Source organism: Lygodium microphyllum, chromosome 21 (genome assembly GCF_053477565.2).
Source record: "Lygodium microphyllum isolate KBCC chromosome 21, Lygodium_microphyllum_v1.1.10, whole genome shotgun sequence".
Lineage (NCBI taxonomy): Eukaryota > Viridiplantae > Streptophyta > Polypodiopsida > Schizaeales > Lygodiaceae > Lygodium > Lygodium microphyllum.
In genome coordinates this window covers 19175790-19201106 of record NC_141155.1, presented here as the reverse complement: position 1 = coordinate 19201106, position 25317 = coordinate 19175790, and the positions used below count along the sequence as shown (strand labels likewise).

At 37.3% G+C, this 25317-nt stretch overlaps 1 protein-coding gene across 1 annotated transcript; it reads left to right on the top strand.

The window, feature by feature from the left end:
• Positions 1-4290: 4290 nt before the first annotated feature.
• Positions 4291-6735, top strand: LOC148017787 (uncharacterized). The gene has a single exon (XM_087662192.1). The coding sequence runs from the start codon at positions 4703-4705 to the stop codon at positions 5864-5866; it is 1164 nt and encodes a 387-aa protein (XP_087518318.1). The 5' UTR covers positions 4291-4702; the 3' UTR covers positions 5867-6735.
• The last annotated feature ends 18582 nt before the right edge of the window (positions 6736-25317 follow it).

Genomic DNA, 25317 nt, shown 5'->3' with positions numbered 1-25317 from the left:
TTTTGGGCTCCCATTCTCCATTTTTTCTCTTAGTATACATGGTGCAAGAGTTTATAGAATGAGAAGGACGTCTTGTGGACGCCATGTAAAAGACAACGAGTATACAGACAATGTGCAGAGAAAGAAACTTAAAGAGAGAGGTCAAGGAGACAGATTAAAAATACTACAAGCACCAAGAACTTTGAAAATTCTCTCAAGAAGGACGTCTTGTGGATGCCATGTAAAAGACAACAAGTATGCAGACAATGTGCAGAGAAAGAAACCTAAAGAGAGAGGTCAAGGAGATAGATTAAAAATACTACGAGTGCCAAGAACTTTGAAAATTCTCCCGATTCTCAAAATGGTCTTAATTAACTTAACTTGTCATGTCTTTTTCAGAGGTTTTGTCAGCTTTTATTAGTTAATAGGGGTCGTTGGGACTATCAAAACTTGTCACAGTTTGAAGATTTTGGCTAAATAGGAGGGGAGAATCACAAAATCAACTCTACTCTCTCAAAAGCAGAGGAGACACGAATACCATATTTTCATCCATGTGGCAAAATCTCTTTGGCCCTTTCCTTAATCCACGGATTAACAAAAGTGCCATTTTTAACATTTTTCGGCCCTAATTGGCATACACACACACATAGAGAGAAGAAGAAGAAGAAGAAGAAGAAGAAGAAGAAGAAGAAGAAGAAGAAGAAGAAGAAGAAGAAGAAGAAGAAGTATATATTAACGTCTTCTAAGGCCGAAATCAACCAATGAGACAAAACCATGGAGGAGGGAGAGAGAGAGAGAGAGAGAGAGAGAGAGAGAGAGAGAGAGAGAGAGAGAGAGAGAGAGAGAGAGAGAGAGAGAGAGAGAGAGAGAGAGAGAGATATTAATGTCTTTTGAGGCCAAAATTGGTATATATGACAAAATTATGTACAATGTTGATTGTCACTAGACATTAAAGTGTGACATGCTAAAAGATAATCAATGATATACTCTAAAAAGAAGCTAATGTGATGTACAAGACAAAACGATACCCATGTAGGGACATAATAGGAGGATCAAGCAATACAGTCTAGTTGTGTGGTTGAATGATACACATATATCTAGTTCCACACAGTCATGATGTTTGTGCTTGCGTCCTCTACATCCATCACTTGTAGCTACTCTGGATCCTCAAAATCATATGTGTCACACTGTTTGCTATGTGTCCTAGTGTTATCTTCTAGCAAGAGGATCTCTCCTAGTCCACAGTAGTGTATCTTGATCCCCTTGAGGGAAAATAGTAGAGGGCAATGTATAACATCACGTCACGGGAGATCTCCACTCTAATCCACATGTATTGCATGTTAGGGTCTTGTGCCATGATGCTGACTCTATCTTAGAACTCCTATCTAATCAACACCACCACTCCTCCTTTGAAAGAGCGAGAGAGAGAGAGAGAGATCCCTCTTTATAATATTTATCCTCTTCCTCATCCTCAAAATCACCATCCACTCTATGTCTTCCATTTTCTCATTCCCTCCTCTCATCATGGCATCACATTGATTCAGCATTGCCACTCATGATAAGAAGAACAAAAAGTATAAGCTTTTTAGCTCATACTCATATGTTGTTACCTCCCCCTTTTAATGTTTATCATCTCCTCCTCTTTACATATCAAGCTTCCATAATCCCATTCATTTGTAGAAGTGTTTTTAGCCGTGATGCTTGAAATGTGACTATGCTATTATAGAAGTGTTTTTAGTCGTGATGCTTGAAATGTGACTATGCTATTACAGAAGTGTTTTTAGTTGTGATGATTGAAATGTGACTATGCTATTATAGAGGGATTGACACTCATCTCCCCCTCGTTTCACATTCTTCTTGAACCAAGTGTATTGTTGCTTACTGTTGCTCTTGATTGGTTCCCAAGTGACATGATCTTACCGAGACTCCCATGACTAACTAAGTGTACTATTCTCGAAAAGGGGACTAGACAATTTTGATCATGGAACCACAACTATTGACCCATTTTTCAAGGATTGCCTCTATTGACAACAAGGGGACACCCTATAGTGTCTAATAGCCATAATATAGTTGACCTCCATGCTACCATTTGGGGGGGGGGGGGGGGGGGGGTCACTCATAAATATGTATGTATATCATGTGGATTCAAAAGAAGGGATTTTAAAAACACCTCTTGTAAATATTTTTACATACAATAGGGTGCCAAATAAAGGGGTTACTTATTGATTGCATAGAAAAGGGGGGTGTTTTATTTAATGAAACTTTACAAAATAATGGTTTTCTAAATAGACCTTGAATGCATGTGATATAGGGTGTTTACGTGGATCCCCCCCGGTAGAGTTCCATGCCATGTGAGGACTTCAAAGCTTTGATTGGTAGGAGGATCCTCGTTGGAGGTATTTCTCACCCTTACTTCCTTACATGTATGCAATAGGAGAGATCACTTGTACTGCACCTCCTTGAAAATGAAAAAAGGAAATAAAAGAAGGCAATTAACAAATTTCCAAATGTGGAACCCATGACTCCACTTGACCTTCTAGAAAACTGTTATTTTCACTTTATATATCACACACATACACGCACACATAATATAACTTTTTCTTTCTTTGAAGGTGCATTTGAGTATTCATATTTATTGTAAAATATCAAAGTAATGTTTTAAATATATTTTAGGAATAAAACCTAGAATTTGGAAACAAGCATATATTTAACATCACTTAGACAGTAAAAGTCCAAATTCCAAAATATAAATATGGTTTGAAATCATATAATATTAAAGATCAAGGTTCCATATAATATTCTCCATAGAGCTTGCCAAGAGAGAAGTACCATAATGCCCCAATATTTTACATCTTTTACGTCAATTCTCATGAGGTGATGAAAGGTCTCATTTATAAGAAGGGATCATTGTACATTCTTTTCTGGAGGCACTTTGTTCAAGAATAATATATGTGTGCCCCATCTTCGCATGCTCCCTTCCAATGTCTACACAAATGCCAAGCTATCCTTAAACATTTAGGGCATGGTAGTGTTTGCATCAAGTCAAGCAATGTGAACTTTATTAGCCCAAAATAACAATAGCACAAGGAACTGATGTTTTTAAGGTGATTTACATGGATCTAGACTAGAAAAAAAAGTTTAATATTAAAATTTTTATGTGAGTCAAGTACATGGCAAGCCAAAAAGGTGTCTATGTGAGCTTCATAGAATTTCAATAAATTGGGATATGTCATGCCATGTTATACGGTTAAGGAGCCAATAGTGAAACACCTTGTGAAAGGTGTGCCATTCTTCTTAAGTGAAACATTAAAAAATGGAATTTTTATCATCCAATGAAGGTGTACTAACCCCTCATTAACCTCCATACAGAAGGTTTTGGTATGTGATGATGCCATGTGAGCAACTTGCATGACGAAACATAACTTTACTATGCAAAAGATGCCCTCTAATTTGTGACAACTTGAAAAGATGATATTATCAGTAGCGAGGTGATTGGTATTAACCACCCATCCCCTCCCTTTTCATCATCCAATTAAGGTGCACAAACCCCTCATTAACCTCCATAGAGAAGGTTTTGGTATGTGACGATGCCATGTGAGCAACTTGCATGACAAAATAGAACTCTACCATGCGAAAGAGGACCTCTAATTTGTGACAATGAAGCACCTTGAAAAGATGATATTATCGATAATGAGGTGATTGGTATTAACCTCCTCTCTCTCTCTCTCTCCCTGCCCCCCCCCCCCCCCCAAAAAAAAAAAAAACCCATTACCACCACCACCACCACCACCACCAAAGAAGAAGAAGAAGAAGAATAAGAAAAATAGGAAAAACTAAAAAACAAACTAATCATGGATCCTCGATGGCACTTCTTTTGAACTTTCTTTTCTTTCCCAAGTTCACTTTACTTGCAAGACTTCAAGAAAAGTGTTGCGAGTCTTTGTGTGGCACTACATACTCGGTGACACTTATTTTGAACTTTTCAAATTGTTATTTTTATTTTTATTTTTCAGGGCTTACTTCACTTGCTAGACTCGAAGAAAGTATAGCGAGTCCACGCGTGGCCCACCAACGTGCCTATGGAACTAGCTAGTAGCAAGTGTTTGTAGAAATTGGACAGTGGACAGTCCGGATGTGGACAGTTAGTTGATGGGATCAAGAAAGGACGGGCCAGTTACAAATCGTGCTCATGTTGTGGCGTTCATGAAACTAGTATAACTAACGGTTCTTTGGATGAGTTTGGCCTGCGGACAAGATCATGCACAACTTACAAGGGATTCGTCTCCAAAGCAAATGTCCGAAAACGGCTTATTAGTCTCAATGAATGTGTGTCACTGTGTGCGTATGCGTGCGTGTGTTTATAAGTGTGTACACTGTACATAGATAGAAGTACGAGGTGTGTCAGAGATGGTGGGAGAGGCTCGCGACAAAGCCTGCTGGGAGAAGCAACTGCAAAGCAAAGGGCCTTAGCTTACCGTTGAAGGATGCCACCAGCTCAAGGGACACACACTCGCCAACAGACCCCATCGCCGTAGCTTCAAAACATAGGAATGCCATTCTTACCAGATCAGAAGGTTCTGATCTCTGCAAAAAGAAGCCCCCTCTCCTCCTCAGCAGGAATCAAAGACCAGGTTAACAGCTGCTTGCTCACAACAGTTTAGGGTTCCCCATGAGCAGGGAACATCTGCTGCCCTGACATCACCGTCATCATCAGTGTTGTTGCATGGCTGGTGAGCTCCATGGGATTGTGCCAAAGTGTGTTGCAATCCTCCTGATTTCATTGCTTGTGCTAGACTGCATATTCGTGGCCGATGCTGATGATGAGGCGGCCTCGGAGTCGTCTGGCGGCTATGGCTTCTCCTCTGAATCTGCAGCTGACGAGAAGCTCTCAGAGTCTGCTGATGAGGGTGCTGGTGATTATGGCTTCTCCAATTCCACCCCCAATGGGGTGCGCCGCGAAGGGGTTGATACTGCCCTCTGCAAGTATGCATTCATGAGGCTGGCATCTCATGCCAAGACAGGTGTAATCTACAACATCACCCTGCCTCCCTCGCTGCAACCTGGACTTTCTGCCCAGGTAATGCGTGTGCGTTCCGGGAGCGCACGCCGCCGTGGCCTTGTCTTCAATGAGTTCAACATCCCAAAGGACTTCATGGTGGTCACAGGAGGCCCCTTTGTAGTGATGGTCTACAGGAAGGCTTCTGATTTCACCATCTACTCTCTGCCCCAAGGCTACCAATTTCTGAGTCCTGTGGTGGGCATAGTCACATACACATCCCCCAACACTTCCTTTGACAGCTCTGACTTACCTGAGATGAATGTCATCTCACCCACATCCCCTCTCACAGCCACTCTTCCCCTCTACCAGCCTGGCAATGTGAGCAGCAAGAGCGATGGTATGAGGCCCTTGTGTGCCTTCTTTGACATCAACGGCACCGTGTCTTTTGCTAATCTCTCATCTCCTCCCAATCTGTGCTCTACTGACACTCTCCTAGATGTTGCTCTAGTCGCCCTGACATCCCAGTGGCAGCCAACACCGATCGCCCCAGCGCCGGCTTCCTCGCCGAGTACTCCACCATTGCTGTCCTCCTCTGCACATAGATCCAGCAGCTCCAGTGCATGGAAATTTGCAGTGGTTGCCATCCTGGGAGGTGCAATGGGGATGTGTGTGCTGGCTGCAATCCTTGTGTTGGGAAGCAGGGCGAGGAACAGCACAGTGCTCAAGCTTCTCAACCAAGAGGTTTCCTCCTCTTCCTATTTCAACAACCACCATGAGGCTCTGCAGACCTCCTTCATAGGCCACACCAGGGCCCCCACAGCTGCCGGTGTTCGGACTAAGCCCTCCCTAGAAACAGGTTCTCTCAGATCATCTGCATCCCCAACTTGATCACAATCCTCAGTTAAGGCTTTTCACTAGCACCACCATCTCTGCAGTGAGAGTCTAGTAGTGCAGCCATGGTGCATGCCTTTGTCTCTAATAGTGCAGCCATGGTGCATCCCTTTCTCTGGAGATTAAAACGCCATCGGAATTCCTGATTGCATTGCAGCTCAATGAGGAACACCGATCAAACTATAGGAGAGTCATGCCATTGCTTTCCATCTTACTTGATCACAGTCTGCAATCTTCAACGAATGCTCTTCACTAGAACTATCATATCTGCGATTAGCGTCTGCCATGGTGGTGCATCCATCTAAAGAGACTTATGTGGGAGCGGAATTTCTAATCTCATACCAGCCCAGTACTGGCGACGGAATAGGAAGAGAAAATTGACCGATCTTTGAGCACGAATTATATATACTCCTTACCGGTGCAACTCTCCTCTTGTGCACTTGCATACTCTCACTTACACGGCCTTGGGGGTCTCATCTTTCATATAAACTGTAATGTTCTTTGATTGCCATTTTTTGCCCTTCCTTTCTTAACGGCCTTAGTGGTGCTAGGGGGTAATCTTTGGTCTTCCCTCCCTCTTAAGTCTTGGCTATGAGGGAGGCTAAGGTTCTTGTGTTTTTTGTTTTGTTTTTTTCCCTTTGAGTTAGTAAGGCTGCCTATTGCATTAGCTCTCTCTCTCTCTCTCTCTCTCTCTCTCTCTCTTCCTTGGGAATGGAAAATGGAAAATTGTATTTCTTTTAGTAATTGTCAACAATGGTGCTTACTCGCCATACAATTTCGGTTTGCAAAATTTGATTTAGATTTATTGTGCTTATGTTTTTGGAAGTCAATCCTCCTACCATATTTGTCAAATTTATGACTTTATGATGGGTTCCCATAAATTTTTTGATAAGACAATGACTTCCAAGGGTTTTTTCTTTACAAGGCAAATTTCCACTTTTTAGGCTAAAAATAAGGGTCCCCAAATAAATTTGGCAAAAAGTAGATTCAAATCCAAGTCTCCAAAATCATAATGATCACCAAAGATTTAGAATTTTGGTCAAAAGATTAGATTTTGATAGCTCAAATCTACTATTCTATACATGAAGAGTATGCATGTCAATAGAGTATTTCGAAGTATGAAATATTGTATCTTTCTGTATTAAAGTATGTACTAATTTACCTCTCAAGTTGATGGCTTTGTCCCTAAAGTGTGACAAAATTTTCAAGTGAAGTGGTTGAAAAGGAAAGCACTAATGGCCTTAATAATGATGACTTATTTCTCTACAACATACTTTGATTGGTGATGTCTCGTGTGCAACACATCAACTTCTCATTCAATTTGTTCAAGTTATCCTTAATCCCCCCTCCCTGGTCCCCCCAAACAAATCTCTCTCTCTCTCTCTCTCTCTCTCTCTCTCTCTCTCTCTCTCTCTCTCTCTCTCTCTCATTTGTTGTCTCAAGGTATTATTCCCTTACATGAAGAAAACAATAGATTTGAGTGGTTTTATGATTGTTAGGTCTAGGCATCAAGACTTAGTTAATAAATTACCTTGCAAAGTTTTCCCTCAAATTTGCAAATTTTACTTGGGTATCCTTGTCTAGGAGTAGCGTCCTTGGATGGCCAAGCCTTGACTTCGCCTTTCAACTTGCACCATCATGGAATCACGACACACTCATCTTCCTCTTCATGAATTCAACATCTTTTTATGGATACCATCCCAACATATTCCACACAAGGCAACAAACACATAATGTGACAACTTATACTCAAGACACAATCTTAGTAGATTTGATGGTGCTTTGAACCTTAGGGCATGAGTGTATGTCTAATTTGGAAAAAACTCCTTCAACCTATGGGGAAGAACCTCAAGGCACGAGTGTATATTTAGTTTTGAAAGAAATGTCTCTTAACATATGGGGTTCAAGGTCCAAGTTAGTCACATCTAAACCCCATCTTAAACAAGAAATTTTGCATACACCCCTCCAATGTGTATATTAACCCTATGCTACTACAAATAAATTTAGGGCTATGTTGAATTTTACATCAAGCAAACATAGTTCAATCATAGATTCCACAAACTCATGTTTGAACCAAATTGGTGATATGAGGGGGGTCTATTGTTTGGGAGCTCAGGATGATGCCAAATAGAAAAGCAACTATAGTATACATGACTTAAATACAAATTGGCCAATATGTCTTGGTTTGAGTATTATTCACATCCGAAAAGAGTATATATATGAGTATACATTCAAGAATGTTGTCATTGAGTTGAAGTACATTTTATCATGTTGTAAAGGGGAGTTTCCCTCATACCTTTTATATAGCACACATCTTGCTAAGAAAAGGAGTAGCCATTTTACTATCTTTGATAGTTTGTAAATTGTGTTTGGGCACTCTTTCAACTCATTCCACTCTTTGTAGTGAAACTTAGCATTCTTGGGCTTTGTAAAGCTCTACACTTGATTAGGCTTGGCCTTTTCATGTAGTAGAGATGTGGCTGACTAATTGGAATGTGATTATTTTGTCGAGATTTGGGAATCAAAGCATCAACTCATTTGTCTTTTTTCTAGTTACAACATTTAGACTAAAAGTCCTTTTTAGCCCCTAGTTCTAATTCATAGTATTTGCTTTTGGCAGGGCTAAACTTGGCAATGATTATGGCCTTGGAGGAAGCCAAACATGTTCTTCTAGCCATGTACTTCACTTCACAAATTGTCTCCATTTTGAATGACCTACAAAATGATGCTATCTTCATTGGCTTTGCTTGATTAAGTAAAACTAAAAAAAAGATGAGGACTCTCTTAGTTTCTATCATTGTCATGATGCACTTTCCTTGACAATGAGCTAAGTCTAGCCCCTAAGGCTGTCTACTAGAGACATAAGTTTTTTTGTTGTCCCATTTAGGTGCATTGTAGCTCACATCACTTGTGAGTGCATCCAATGTGAACTCCTTGGCAACTAGCCTACCTAATAGATAGGTAGGCTAGTGGAACTAAGGGCTCATCATGTCAACTTCTACCAAGTGGAATACACATGTATTGGTCACATCTTAGTCTATTTGGTAATTATGACTCCTATCTTGTGTTAATGGCATCCTTTTCTCTTGAGAGATGTCTCTATGCTCTCTATGAGGCTTTGAGGTAGTAGAGGCATGCCTCTAGGATCTCAATGGGGCTTTAACCTAACAGAGGTTGATGATTTTCCCATGCTCCTTTCTCCATGATCACTTCTTGACAGCTTCTTAGCAAATTTTCTATTGTGACCTTTCATTTACATGGCCCTATTCTCGCCTTCTACTTGGGCTCTATGGTTTTTTCTTTGGGTCCAATTGATAGCTTTGGACCATGACATTGACCAAACCTTGCCAAGTTCTAATTGAGGCTTAAAATACTTGATGTGATCCTTATACTAGGTTCAATTGATGCATCTCATTTTTTATTATGTTTTCCTCTTTTTTTTGGGATCTTGCTTTCTCATTTTCTTCAATCTATTTAGTTGGAGTTCCTAGGAGGCTTGTGCTTCTATCTCACTTTAGGAATGGATGTTAGCATGTAGATAGATAGGACTAGAGCCTTAGTTAAAATTTCTTCATGTGAAAGCATGGGTACCTATATTGTGATTGCCCTATGAGGTAAAACACCACTTTTTGGGCAACCTAGTTGCCTGTGTGGTATGCCACAATCCTAGCACCTCAAACCACTTCTTTCCATTTTTAGATTCCTCCTGTTTGATTTCAATTATTTATTTATTTTTATATATTTTTGGTATATGAAAGTTTTTTGTGGTAGCAAAAATAACAATTATGCCTTTCATGAAGGTGGTGGTTTACATATATAGTGTGTGCACATTGGGTTTTTAGATTTGAGTTGTGAACACTACACTTGATCCACCCTTTAAGTGCAAGAATCATCTTTATGTACAAAAGGTCTAATGCAAATGTCTGTTTGAGTTGTTTTAATGTTAATGAAGGCTTGTATCTTAATGCCAATTTATTGCTAGAATAGTAATTGGCTAGTTACAAAGCCAAAAAAATAATTTACAAAGCACCCCTAGCCTTGTGTATTTTAATAAGCTTTTGTGTGCGAGCAATGTTTTATACCTCCCTCAAAGTTTTCACTAGTGGCACCACATTAGGGGACTTTTTGACTCAAAAATGGGCCTTCTAAGGAATTCCATATCACAATATTCCTAAAAATTTTATAAAATGTTTGCAAAAAAGAAGTATTTTTTTCGAGGTTTAGATTCTACTCATCAAGAGCTTTCCAATTATATACCGATCAATAGGGTTTGCAAGTGGGACAATGAAGCTACATAAAATATTCCTTTTTTCAAGGGAAATATTGCCATGATGGCAATATTTCCCATGCAAAAGGAAATCTTTGGCTACAACAACATTCCTTACTCAAAAGAGAATCTTTGATGTAACTTCATTGCCCCACTTGCAGATCAGATTGACTCATATATCATCACAAGGCTCTTGGTGAGTATAATCTAAATCCTTAAATTTAAAAAAAATTAGAGTTTTTTTGTGAAAATTTTTATCATGCACCCCCTTTTTTAGGGAATATTGTGACATGGCATTTGTTAGAAGGCCCATTTTTTAGTCCAAAAAACTTACTCCTAAAAAGTCATCATGTTGAAAAAAAAAAGGAAATACCCTTGAGTTGAAATATGGTATGGCTTATTTCCAAGAGGTGGCATTGTTGGAACTCTTCTTCTTTCAATACAAGTTCCACTCTCTCTATGGCTACCTCTCACATATCTAGCTCCTACTCTAAATCCAAACCAACTATGCTCTCTTCACTTAATCCCATGAATATGAAAGATTGTAGTAGGCTCGCCAAAACTTACATTCGTTGTTATAGTCCCTAGCTCATTGCAAGGAACTTTGATGGGCCCTGAATCCAAGTGATACTTCCCTAGTGAGGCTCTCAACCCACCTCTTTAATCTAATCTAGCTTCACCTAATTGCCACCAAGAAAAATAGAGAACCAAGAGAAAGAAGTGATGCGAGAATGGAGAAATATATTCTCCTTCCCACTACTTCATTCTCTCCCTTGCACACACACACACACACACACACACACACACTCTCTCTCTCTCTCTCTCTCTCTCTCTCTCTCTCTCTCTCTCTCTCTCTCTCTCTCTCTCTCTCTCTCTCTCTCTCTCTCTCTCTCTCTCTCTCTCTCTCTCTCTCTCTCTCTCTCTCTCTCTCAAGGTGGAGCTATGGCAATCTCAAACTTGCAAGATGTGAAGGTTAAAGAGAAGAAAACAAAGTTGAAATAAGTAAATAACTAGGTGTAGAACTTCTTTGCCTTGTCCCTCGCTCTATTCAACAGACACACACCCTCATCACCCCTCTCTCTCTCTCTCTCTCTCTCTCTCTCTCTCTCTCTCTCTCTCTCTCTCTCTCTCTCTCTCTCTCTCTCTCTCTCTCTCTCTCTCTCTCTCTCTCTAAATTTGGCTAGTGGAAGCAAGAAAGCAAAAGATGGAAGCAAGAGCTAAAAGTTGACACACATTAGAATGAGAGACTCTTTTTATTTTACGCATGATATACATAGGGTTTCTCTAGTAGGTGTCCTCAACCCTTATCCTCTCTCAACTAATCAACTAATCTTATATATGCCCTTTGGCTTTCGTGGTTTCCCAAAATAGATTGGTGATGTGGCATGGACTTTTCATGATTGACAAACTTGGTCATAGATCTCCATTCCTTGCAAGTCTTTTATGCAAATATCAATATAATAAAAATACAAGCATGGTTTTAGAAGATCTAACAATTTCAAAGAGATTTAACCCAACTCACTTTTTACCAAAAGTATTCTAGTAGGATATGATAAGATACAACTGAGATGTTGTGCTTGTAGTTTCCTAATGCTTATGATAAAGTTTATAATTCTCAAAACATTATTGTAGTATTTCCTAGCATCTCATTGGACTTTCAACTTGCTTTCCGTAGCTTTAAGTCCACTTTCCTTTTGATTGGTTGGTCTCCATTGACTTACTTTATCTTGACTTTAAATTTGCATCCTTTGTCATTTGGGGTCAATTTCACACACCTCATTGGATGGGTGTAATTTTTTTGGCAATCTCTCTTAGACAAGCTTTTTATCCATGGAGGTAGATAGGTGAGCATTTAGTTTATACTAAGCACGTCGCACCTAGATTCTCACAACGCTTCATGCCAATGCTCTCCTAGATGCTTTGGATTGGAGTTGTTTTAATGCCTTGTACTAAAGCTCAAGGCACCAATGTCAATAAAACAATTAGGTTACTTTGCATTGTCAAGCATTTTCACATAAATTGAAAATCCCTAGAAAAACATTACAGAGATAGGATATATGTTAGCCTAGCTATTTGTGTGACTCTTTGTTTTGTTGTTTTGTAGTTGAATTTTTAGTGTTTTTCTAGATCATAAAATATTTTTGTCATTTTATTTGGATTTTTTGGTGTGAAAACTTAATAGCCTTGGTTGAGATTGGTGTTTTCCTACACAAATTAAAACAAAACTTTTATGGTAGTCACAAAACATCTCGAAACATATACATTTTCTTGCCGATACTCTTGCACTACACAATAATTATATGTTCACAAGTACTTCATGTTGCACTTGTCGAATGCACTACACTCGAGGGTCGTCCCTTGATTTTATCAAATATTTCCATGCTGAGGATTGGGTTGATGCACATTTCGCACCATTGTTGAGCTCTAGCATGGCATGATGCTCATTGTAGCAATATGTAGTAAATCTTAGATGCACATGCACTTGAGAGAGCACCTTTCATTATACATGCACTATTCCTTGCATGCATGAGTGTTGGGATATTCGTCACCAAAATAAGAACCGCTAAATGAGTGGGGAAGGTGGTTCAAGGTGAGTTTGAGGATTGTGAAGGATGCCTTCAGTTATGAGATGGGTTGTTTTACTTGATCAACATCATGAGGACCATTATTTTTTGAGAGACTATGAGATTTGGGTGGGTGGAGTAGAGCACAATATTTCTTCCTTTGCTGAGTGATGAGAGGTGAGGTTAAGGATTGTAAAGTAATCAAATAATTATGTTTGCATCTTGCATAGCACATGGGCACTTGTAGATAGGCTGGGCACTAATTCTTCACTGCATCCATATCTTTGTATGTGACAATATTTGTATGATTGCATGGTATGGATCCAATGTTGCAATTCTTCTCAAAACATGAGTGATTGATCATGGAGTTTATCTTTGAAAACATATTTTTGAATAGGGCAGATTACATTAAGACATAAGCGACTACAAAAGATTATTGTTAAGAAAAGGGGATGCGGATAGATCATGCATGTTATACACTAGTTACATGTATTGAAGAAGGCATTCATCAAAATCAAGGGTCCTTACTTGCTTGATTATTATAAGCAAGCGAGTTTTCATCTTTGAGTTATTATTTTGAAAGAGCTTAATGATGGCTCAAGGGACTCGGTGGTAGTTTATAATACTTTGGAAGACCAAGGCAAGAAAGATTTTGAGGAAGTATAAATATTTTATATGAATGAGGAAGATGGCATCTACAAAATGGAGAAGTGGCGTGCTATATAAGTATGGTGGAATCCCATGAGGAAAGTGAACATGATCAAAATTATGAACACGAGGAACTTTAGACACAAGACTGGATAGTAAAAAGACCCGCATCTAGTAAATGAACAAATTTTCCTAGTTACCAAGTAGGAATTTTCATATTCAAAATAGGTTTTTAATTTTACTACATAGAAATGAAGCTATAACTGGTAAAATGAATCTTACTTAGTAAATGCATGAATTTTTGCTAGTGGATTTAAACTAGGTTTTTAATTTTACTAAATAAATGTATATAAAGCTAAAAACTAAAATAAGTGTCTATATAGCAAAGCAAACAAATATTTTTTCAGTCATAGAAAATAATAATGTTTATATAGCCAAGCTGAGAAATTAACACTTGTTGCAAATATGTTATGCTAGTGTGTTGTGCCTCAACCTATGTTGCCATGTATAGGAGAGTTATTAGTGTAGCTTATGTCTCAATCTTATCTTGCGCGTTTTCATCTAAAACACACTATTTCATATATAGGCAATGGTGGAATAAGCTTTCATTGTAGCCATTGTTTTCACCAAACATAGTTTTGCAATGCAAAGGGGAGGATCTATAGAACTATAATGTGATGTGGTAGGTATGGAGATTTTATCACGGTAACATAAGAAACATGCAAAACTATTAAGACAAAAACTTGTCAATTCAATTCATGCATATCCATCTATTCATATTCTCATGCATGGTTTATGTTTGATATCTCAATAATCATGCATTTGCATGCACTTTCATTTATAAAAATTATGCATGCACATGGTATTATTGCAAGAGAGATATATTTTATATGAATTGGAAAATGTACAAGTTAGTGCGAAGCTTCATCTTTGCAAGGTATAAAACTTGCAAGACACACACATGCACATTATTTTAGTCCTTCGTTTCTTTGCATGTGGAAGATTAAATATGCATGTGCATGCATGCTATCCTTCTTTTTGGACACTTGAACATGTTCATGCTTGTGAAAAGCTTAAGATAACTACATAAATGGGCCTATTCAATGTTATCAAATGCAATAGATTTACTAAATTAACACACACACACACACACACACACACACACACTCTCTCTCTCTCTCTCTCTCTCTCTCTCTCTCTCTCTCTCTCTCTCTCTCTCTCTCTCTCTCTCTCTCTCTCTCTCTCTCTCTCTCTCTCTCTCTCTCTCTCTCTCTCTCTCTCTCTCTCTCTCTCTCTGTGTGTGTGTGTGTGTGTGTGTGTGTGTGTGTGTCTCCCTCAAGGTGGAGCTATGGCAGTCTCAAAATTGCCAGATGTTTGAAGGTTAAAGAGAAGAAAACAAGGTTGAAATAAGTAAATAACTAGGTGTAGAACTTCTTTTCCTCAGTCCCTCACTCTCTTCAACACACACACACACACACACACACACACACACACACACACTCTCTCTCTCTCTCTCTCTCTCTCTCTCTCTCTCTCTCTCTCACTCTCTCTCACTCTCTCTCACTCACTCTCTCTCTCTCTCTCTCTCTCTCTCTCTCTCTCTCTCTCTCTCTCTCTCTCAAAATTTGGCTAGTGGAAGCAAGAAGGCAAAAGATGGAAGCAAGAGCTAAAAGCTGACACACATTAGAATGAGAGACTCTTTTTATTTTACACATGATATGCATAGGGCTTCTCTAGTAGGTGTCCTCAACCCTTATCCTCTCTCACCTAATCAACTAATCTTATCTATGCCCTTTGGCTTTCGTGGTTGCCCAAAATAGATTGGTGATGTGGCATGGACTTTTCATGATTGACAAACTTGGTCATAGATCTACATTCCTTGCAAGTCTTTTATGCAAATATCAATATAGTAAAAATACAAGCATGGATTTGGAAGATCTAACAATTTCGAAGAGATTTATCCCAACTCACTTTTTTACCAAAAGTATTCTAGTAGGATATGATAAGATACAACTGAGATGTTGTGCTTGTAGATTCCTAGTGCGTATGATAAATTTTATAATTCTCAAAACATTATTGTAGGATTTCCTAGCATCTCATTGGACTTTCAACTTGCTTTCCCTAGCTTTAAGTTCACTTTCCTTTTGATTGGCTGGTCTCCATTGACTTTCTTTACCTTGACTTTGAATTTGCATCCTTTGTCATCTGGGGTCAATTTCACACCCCTCATTGGATGGGTGTAATTTTTTTGGCAATCTCTCTTAGACAAGATTTTTATACATGGAGGTAGATAGGTGAGCATTTAGTTCATACTAAGCACGTCGCACCTAGATTCTCCCAATGCTTCATGCCAGTGCTCTCCTAGATGCTTTGCATTGGAGTTGTTTTGATGCCTTGCACTAAAGCTCGAAGCATCAATGTCAATAAAACAATTAGGTTACTTTGCATTGTCAAGCGTTTTCGCACAAATTGAAAAGAGTTTTCGCATAAATATGCATGCGCATGCATGCTATCCTTCTTTTTGGACACTTGAACATTTTCATGCTTGTGAAATACTTAAGATAACCACATAAATGAGCCTATTCAATGCTATCAAATGCAATAGATTTACCAAATTAACACACACACACACACACACACACACACACACTCTCTCTCTCTCTCTCTCTCTCTCTCTCTCTCTCCATAATCAGAATACATTAGAAATGTAATGTTCACACCTTTTTTAAATTAATATCAATTGTTGTCAAGTAGACTTCAACAATTGTCATAGTACTCATGTTTAAGTGGAGCTCAATATCAATCAAGGAGGATTTTCTTATGCATATCAAGTATTTTCTTGAATTTCTCTATGCTATCATACAAGTTTGAAGCCATTCTTGATCCACCTTTCTTTATGATGCTCATGTTACAACTTCTCAAACCACAATCTTAGTAGATTTGGTCTTATGAATTTCCTTTATGAACCATCAACGTGTGAAGACAAAAGCAAAGGAAAACTCACTAATTTATGTAATGGTCTACCCTTTCAAATTTTGTATTTGTGTGTGTCTGTGTGAAGGCAAATAGAAAAGGAAAACTTACTAATTTATGTAGTGGTACATCCTTTAAAAATCTCTGTGTGTGTATTAAAACTAAAAACTTCTAAAGGAATGAGGGTGCACATGGATGTGCTAGAGTATTACCCCTTTTTTTGTATATTTTGGATTTTTAGAAAAGGTTCATGTATTGCATATTCCTTAAACTACTATATCATTTAGAGAAATGACACAAAACTATCACAATGGCACTTAGATTGACCAATAATTTTAGCTTTACAAGATAGGAGGTTTGGATAACATCCTTGCAAGGTCTATCACAAGAGGTTGAAAACATTTTGGATTACTCACTATTCTAGCAACATAGATGAACCTTCTCTTTTAGGAAACTATCATAAGATGAAAGGATTCATCTAATGTTCCTCCATAATTGATGAGTTGGCACTTTTAGGTGCTTTATTGATTTTGTGTTGGTACTTAAACCTAGGAAATCCTCTTGCACTTATCTCTATTATATCCTAATATGAAATGGTTCTTTTTTGGCAATCATTGAATATGTGACTTGATTATTAGATAGATTAACTTGATTACATTGCTATCACTACAATGACTTTTGGATATAACTAGAAAGCTACATTACTCAAAAATATTATAGGAATTCTCTTTGGATATAAGAGAAAACTTTGTTAAATTAATACATGTTTCTCATATTTTAGACATTCCAAGCTCCATTTGTATGGAGCTTATAAATATTTGTTGACTATGAAGCTTGAACCATAAGAGCCAGTGTGCTAGCATGCAACCCACTTGTGAGCCTATGCTCCAAAAGGACACCTAGGACATCGAAACCTAATTTCCCTTCTACATGCACCAAGGGGTCGCATGACAATCAAGGTCACTATGCAATTGGCCATACCATCAAGCACCCATAGGATTGTCACTTCCCTCAAAATTATAAGAGGTAATTGCACTCTTCCACTTTAACCAAGAGCAAGTGCTTGTCAATGACATTTGGTCCCCCTCCAATCAATTCACTAACCTACATGCTAATTCACATGAACACCTACTCACTACAACCTTCCAAACTAAATTGGTAATATTATATCGTGAGCTTATTTCACAATATACCGAGCATTTTTGGAATGCTTTATTGCAACTTCGAATGCTCGAAGATGTACCTGAGGCAACCCATAAACGCAAGTTTATGTCTGGCTTACTTGGACATTTTAATGCGGAGGTCAACATGTTCAAGCCAACAACTCTCGAAGATGCAATTTCCTTGGCCCATGACATTGAAGACAAAACAAAATTCGAGGACGAGAGAAGTGACCACAACAATTTCAAACTAATGGTAACTTTGGTTCAAAACAATTCAATTCAAATTTTCGAAGATTCAATCAAAACCGTTTCCTTCCATCTTCATTCCGTAAATCTTGGACAAGACCACTTGCTTTACCATCAAACACAAATCCAAACCCTAAGCCATCTCTCTAGCCAAATCCCAACATTCCTAAACTTCCTGCTATTACCAATAATATATCTAAAGCCAAACCTATAGTCTGTTACAAATGTCATCAACTTGGACATCTAGCGATGGATTGTCAATCCAAAAAGCCAATTGTACACATCAATTATTTGGGAGTGACTGAAGATGAAGAACATGAAGAAATGTTGGATTTCACGGAAGACGATGATGATATCGGTACTACTTTAGATACTTTACCAGGTATGCCAAATTCCCATTCTTTATTAACAATGAAATGCCTTGTGCATGGTAAAGAAAAGACTATTTTACATGATGATGGGAGCACACACGATTTTATTTCTGTAAAATTGGTCAAAGAATTGAATTTACATATTGTTTCTACACATTATCGCATTAAGGCTACATTCTTAGGCACTAGATACAATGGAACACAAAAAGTGCATGACTTAGAAATTAAAATTGGTGACTATGTCAAACGTAGAAATTTCTTAGTTGTGCCTTTGCAATCTAGTGACATTATCTTAGGAATGCCTTGGCGTCATCAGTACAATCCTGAAATAGATTATTCCACGCATTCAATGAAGATTCATTCTAATGGAAAATAAATCACATTGCATGGTATGCACACTTTCAATAATTTTCCATTGCTTAGTCATACACAGGCTAAACGTGCATTACAAAAAGGTAGCAAATCCTATTTAATATGGGTGAATGAAATCGAGGCTAAAGAAAATCAAATGCATCCTAAGCATGCACAATTTCTTTCACAATTTCAAGATTGTTTTGCTGCTGACTTACAACCTGGCTTACCACCTATATGTCCCGAAGATCACAAAATAGACCTAATTCCTTGATCACAACCACCATGTAAAGTACCATATAGACATAACCAAATTGAACAGAAAGAAATTCAAGCCCAAGTTAAAGAATTGTTAACCCGAGGACTCATTAGACCTAGTAGTTCTCCATTTGGTGCACCTGTCTTATTAGTGAAGAAGAAAAACAATACATATTACATGTGCATTGATTATCGTGCCCTAAATAAAATCACAGTTAAGAATAGATATCCAATTCCTAGGATAGAATATCTTATGGACAAGCTACAAGGGTCTGCAGTATTTAGCAAAATAGATCTTAAATCTGGATACTATCAAGTAAGATTGGACACATCTGATATATATTCAAAACTGCATTTAGAACACAATTTGGACACTATGAATTCCTTGTTATGCATTTTGGTTTAACTAATGCACCAGCCACATTCGATAGTATGATGAATCACATATTTTTGAAGCATTAGCATTGTGTCATTGTTTTCTTTAATGACATATTGGTTTTTCCAGTAAGAATGAGAATGAGCATTATGAACATTTATCTTTGGTTTTCAAATTATTGAAAGATAATCAATTATATGCTAATTCGAAAAAGAGTGAATTTTTTCAAACAAAAATTGAATATCTAGGACATATTGTTTCATCTGAAGGTATTAAAGTTGACCCCAAAAAGATGGAAGCAATCTTGAAATGGCCGATACCTAAAAATGTGGACGAATTACGTTTTTTCTTAGGTCTTGCTAGCTTTTACAGAAAATTTGTGAGAAATTTTTCATTGCTTGCATTACCTTTGACAAAATTATTAAAGAAAGGCATTGTGTATCATTGGTCCGACAATCAACAAAAGTCCTTTGATTTACTAAAACATGCTTTAACTCATGCTCCTATATTACAATTACCTGACTTCAATAGACCATTTTTCCTAGTAGTCACACTGATGCTAGTGGATCTGGAATATGAGCAGTCCTTATGCAAGATTCTCATCCCATAGCCTACTCTAGCTGCAAACTTAAACCCTATGAACTTAAGTATTCTACCTATGATAAGGAATTGCTAGCTGTAGTACAAGCTTTACGTCAATGGAAACACTATTTAATGGGATCTAAATTCATGATCAAAACTGACCGATAAAGCATTAAACATCTCCTTAGTCAACCACAAATATCTGACCGACACATTAAATGGGTTGCTTTTATTCAAAGTTTTCATCCACTCAACTTGAAAAAGAAAATGTTGTTGTCGATGCTTTAAGTAGAAGACCGACTATTCATAATATCTCTGTGATATCTTTTGACTCTCTTATCCCTATGAAAGATACCTACAACCAAGACCCTAGTTCTCAAGCTGATTGGAATAAATTAGTGCAAATAATTGGATTTCCATTGATTCATTGTCTTACACTGATGGATTTATGTTTTATGAAAAAAGATTATGTGTTACTATTCCATTTCGATCATTTATTTTGAATGAAATTCATTGTCCCCCATACCAAGGCCATAGAGGATTTATTTTTACTTTGCGTACACTGATTGAAGATTTTTATTGGCCACACATGGAATCTGATGTATCTAACTTTGTATCTGAATGCTTAATTTGCCAAAGAGCTAAACGACACCATGGTAAACAATATGGTTTATTAATGCCTTTACCAATTCCATAATGACCATGGGAATAGATCTCAATGGATTTTATCACTGGTTTGCCTAACACTAAAGCTAATCATGACATGATTTAGACTATTGTTGATAGGTTTAGCAAACAAGCATATTTTATTCCATGCAAGAAAACATTAACTGTATCTCAAGCTGCTCAATTGTTCTTGAAAATTATTTTCACTAATCATGGTTTGTCAAAAGTTATTATTTTTGACCGTGATTCCAGATTCTGCAATAATTTTTGGATTACTTTGTTTGCTAACTTAGGAACAAAGATTGATTTTTCATCTGCATTTCATTTTGAAACGAATGGGCAAATAGAAGCTACTAACATTACCATTTTAGATCTTTTGCATGCATACACAATTTCAAAACCACAAACATGGGATACACATTTACATTTACTTCAGTTTGCATACAATAACACACCACATACAGCTATACAGAAAGCACAATTTGAAATTATTTATGAATATAGATTACCTACACATGTTGCATCATTGTCAAACAAAGTTCAAGCTGTTGATGATATTGCTAACATGCATACTACTATATATGATGAAGTTAAAGATATGATTGCAAAATCCCATTAATCATATACAAAACAAGCCAACAAGAAAAGAAAAGCTATGAGTTTCAAAGTTGATGATTATGTTTGGTTACGAATTGAAAAGCGAAGATTACAATGTGTTGACAAACACCCTGTTGTAAAGTTAGCTCCTAGATTTTATGGACCTTTCAAGATCATTTACAAAATCAATGACAATGCATTTAAACTAGAATTACCACAACACTGGAAAATCCACAACACATTTCATATCAGTTTATTACGACCTTTTAGACGCCAATTACCTGTACATCCTGTTTATGAAAACCCTCCTTTGCTAGAAGAAGAAACTAAAATCCTTAAGCCTGAAACTATTCTAGATATCGACTTTATGACCACTAGAACTGGCCGTAGATATTCTAGATATCTGGTTAAGTTTAAAAATCATCCTATTGAAGAGGCCCAATGGATGCACACTCGAGACCTAAGTACTTACCCCTCACAGTTGGCTCCACATTGAGCTAATAGCAATTGAGGACAATTGCTATCCCACCCCGAGGATATGATGCTAGGAGGCATATTCCACAGTGGATTCCATGAGGTTTTACGGTGGATTCTATAAAATTATATTTATTTCCGGGGCTCATACACAAGGTGGATTCCTTGTGCGAAAAGTCGATGGGGAAGCTTGTCCTTTTCGAGTGTCTTGTTAATTTAATCTGCAAGTGGGTGATTCCATAGCGAGTGATTCCGCAAAATACATATTTAAATTAATAGATGTTTATGAGTTTAGAGTGCTCACTCGTAATAGGATTGAGTTCTAACCAATTTATTTATTTTGTAGCTGAAGACTGCTAGGTATTCACTTTTGTCGATTTAATTTTATTATTTTCTAACAATTGTGAATGCTTCAGTTGATGTGTAGAGCAGGCAACGGTGGCATTGGGAAGCACTGGTGGGCGATAGCGTGTATTCAAGTCATTTAGAAGAAATTATCATTTTTTATGGATGTGCATCTTAGGTGTGGCGCCAATATTTATTTTGACATGCTTATTTATTGAAGCGCTTGACATTTATTTATTATTTTGTATGCGCATAGGTGCATGATTTAAAAATTTATTATTGGACATTGTATTTGGGTACAGCCCGACTCTTTGGGCGCCCAATAGCTTTAATTCTTTAGTGGGACAAAAGCAAACACAAAAGCTAATGCGTGCTAATTATAAATTGGGCTATTTTTTTGAGCTTGGAGATAAATAATATATCAAATACATGCTTTGTGGAGCACTCACACAAGGCATGGGGGGAGATTGTATCCAATTGGTCTTTTGCTTCATGTCGTGCAAGTCTTCTCTCTTGTTTTTTGTGCAAAAGTAGAGTTCTTTTGTTCTTAGGGACCTTCCGGCGCTTACTACGCGCACATACAATATCCAATCTATGCACCATAATCTCCAAAGTTTTTGTGAGCTTTCTCTTTATGTTTCAATTCTCCTTCTCCAAGTCCATAACTTTAGACTGTAACTCCATATTTTTCACATGTGTAGCATGCACAGTATCTTCAATTACAGACATTGCTTGTTGTAGGCTCTAGTTCTCCCTATCCTTCTCAGCGAATAATCTATCATTTTCCATCAAAGACTGCATGTTCCCTTGCAATCTTATCTGCATATTTGTCAAGGCTTGATGAACCCGTGTTAATCCTTGTGTGAGAGGTGTGCATGTGTATCCATACAATCCTTCATTGCCTTCACAAACAAACTTTACAAATGATGTAACCCCTTCAAATTGTGGTGGCCTTTGAGTGAGTGGATCGAGTGGATAAATGCACCCATCAATCCAAATGTCTACATGTTTTTTAATTCCATGCTTTTTTTTTGTTGCATCATGTATCTTATTGCATCATCCCTTTTCACAGTTCTTTTGAACATTGGTGTATATTCATCCTCTAATTGAAAGTGAATATCTCTTTTTCTCTTGGTACGTCCTAAACCTACATCATGTAAAGAAAAATATATGCCAATTTTAACTTGGATTATCATTCAAATCACATAATTACACCCCTTTGATTCACTATATTTTTGTTCTTTTTTACCTAGTTGGATCTTGGATCTTGTCTCTTTCTCTTGATTTCAGTCATGATTGACCCTAATGAACCCCTAATCTACATGTAATCTTAGCTTTTCATCTACCTCTAATTAGCACCCAATCTTATCTTCTGTTCTATCCAAAACATTCTCTCTCTCTCTCTCTCTCTCTCTCTCTCTCTCTCTCTCTCTAAAGAAGAATTGATCAAAGATATTTAAACACATTTATACAAAAGCTTGGCTAGTGAAGAACAATAACATCATCTTGTCTTCTACCCTAATTTACTCTTTGTCACTCTATCACTTATTTTTTTAGTTCATCTCACATAGTCATCTCTCTTTACTCCTTTCTCCCTCTATATATATATATATATATATATATATATATATATATAACATCATAGAGATTTAAAAAATAAAGTTACCTCCATTATCTCTTGATTGCTTGTAGTAAAGAGTGTTGAAAAGGAAGATATCTTATAGCATAGTACTAAAGAGGGAGATTGCTTGTAGTAAGATAGAGAGTGTTGTAGATAGAGATTATTTAATTTCAGCAAATGCTATCACAACCACTCTTGAGATTTCTTGTAGCAGGGTAGAGAATGTTTTAGATAGTACTGAGTGTTGCTTCAAAAGAATTCGTATAGAAGAAACCATAATCTAGAGGGAAGGAGAAGAGCATGCAAAATTACAAACAAAACTAGAGCTTTGAGAGGGAATGAAAAAATGCCCATAAATAAAGATATACTTGTCCAAAAAAGATAAAAATTTACAAGGAAACTCTTGAGCCAAAAAGGTGTCTCTAGGTAAAAAATAATCTTAAAATATGATGTGTACGTCATTTTGTATCGTTTTTTAACTTCCGCCCTTTTAAGAAGCCAGAATGAGAATGATTCTAACATATTTTCATATTGAAAAGTCATGAGGACTTTAAAGAGTCGTATATTAATGATTGGCTCCGTTTTTAGAGAAAATAGAATTGTATTTTTTACATTATGAGGATTTGAGAAAAAACAACATTATCCTATAGTTTGGGAATAAAATAATAGGTGAAATCTATTGAAAATACAAATACGAGATTTGCTTGATTCTAGAAGATCTCTTATTATAATATAATTTTGGAATCTCTTTTTAGAGAGAGAGAGAGGTGAGAGAAATCCCTTAAGGGGCAAAAAAGAGAGTCCATATTTCTCCTAATGTGAATTGACATAACCAGGATTCTTTCTCGTTCCCATCATCTTTACCAATGTAACACTATAATTTTCTTCTAATATTTCTACTATGAATAGATTGTTACATGTCAATCTTGCCTCAATCATCCAGTCACAATGGCACTAACTATTCTTGTCATGTGACCTTGGATTGAATATGAAACAAAGATATACATACATACAAACAAAAAATTCTTTATTTATGACGTCTTCATATTTCAATTCACATGTAAAGCCAAAAATGTTAAGGTTTTATGATAATGCTTTACTGTGTTAGCTTTTATACATTGGTCCTCGAAGTCCACTTTTCATTATTACAATCTTCCCACTAGTATAACAGGCAATGCATGAGAAAAAATTATCATTTTGCTTTTACTAGTTAACTTGTATTATAGTTTTGTTGAAACTATTAGTGCTATGTAAAAAAAAAATTGCTTCATTAATGGTTTTGACTAGTTTTCTTGTATAGGAAAACTTTATTATATCTACAATTTCAACTAGTTTTCTCATCTAAGAATATTTTACTAGATTATCATCAACAAGAGTTTCCAAATTTTCCTATGTAAAAATATTCTACTACATCACTAACTTGTAAAGTGTTCCACTTTTACGAGAGAAAAAATCTCTCCTTTTTAACTATATGGGAAAGTGTTCCTTGTGGAAGAGGCAAGTTGGTGACATGGAGATCCGGAGTAGGAAGAGAGTTCTGAAAGGCTTAAGAGGCATAGAAGAGAGGAGACTTGTGGACAGGGAGAATTAGGCGTTAAGCTGGTATGATCATGGAAGGAAAAGAGCTTGTATCTGGGCCAGTACTGTTATCACCAAAGCAGGTGGCAGATCCCAGCGAGAAAACTATCTCGTGAACTTGCTTATCATCAAAGAAACCTTTTCTGGAGGGCGGCAATCCTCAGAGCGGGTAATACCTCTGACCATAGTAAGCGATGGAGATGCGGGGAGAGGACGCGGAGTTGGTCGTAAGCGATGGGGGCGGAGAGCGAAATAAATAAATGCCAAGAGGAGAAGGGATGGCAAGAAGGGGAGGCAACTGAGAGAGTAGAGAGGGGCCGGCGATGTCGACGGAGGTGATGATGGCAGCAGCACTAGGAGGAGGGGGG

Bases quoted from the DNA above. Each gene is read 5' to 3' on its own strand.
- LOC148017787 (XM_087662192.1), top strand. From the start codon at position 4,703: ATGGCTGGTGAGCTCCATGGGATTGTGCCAAAGTGTGTTGCAATCCTC.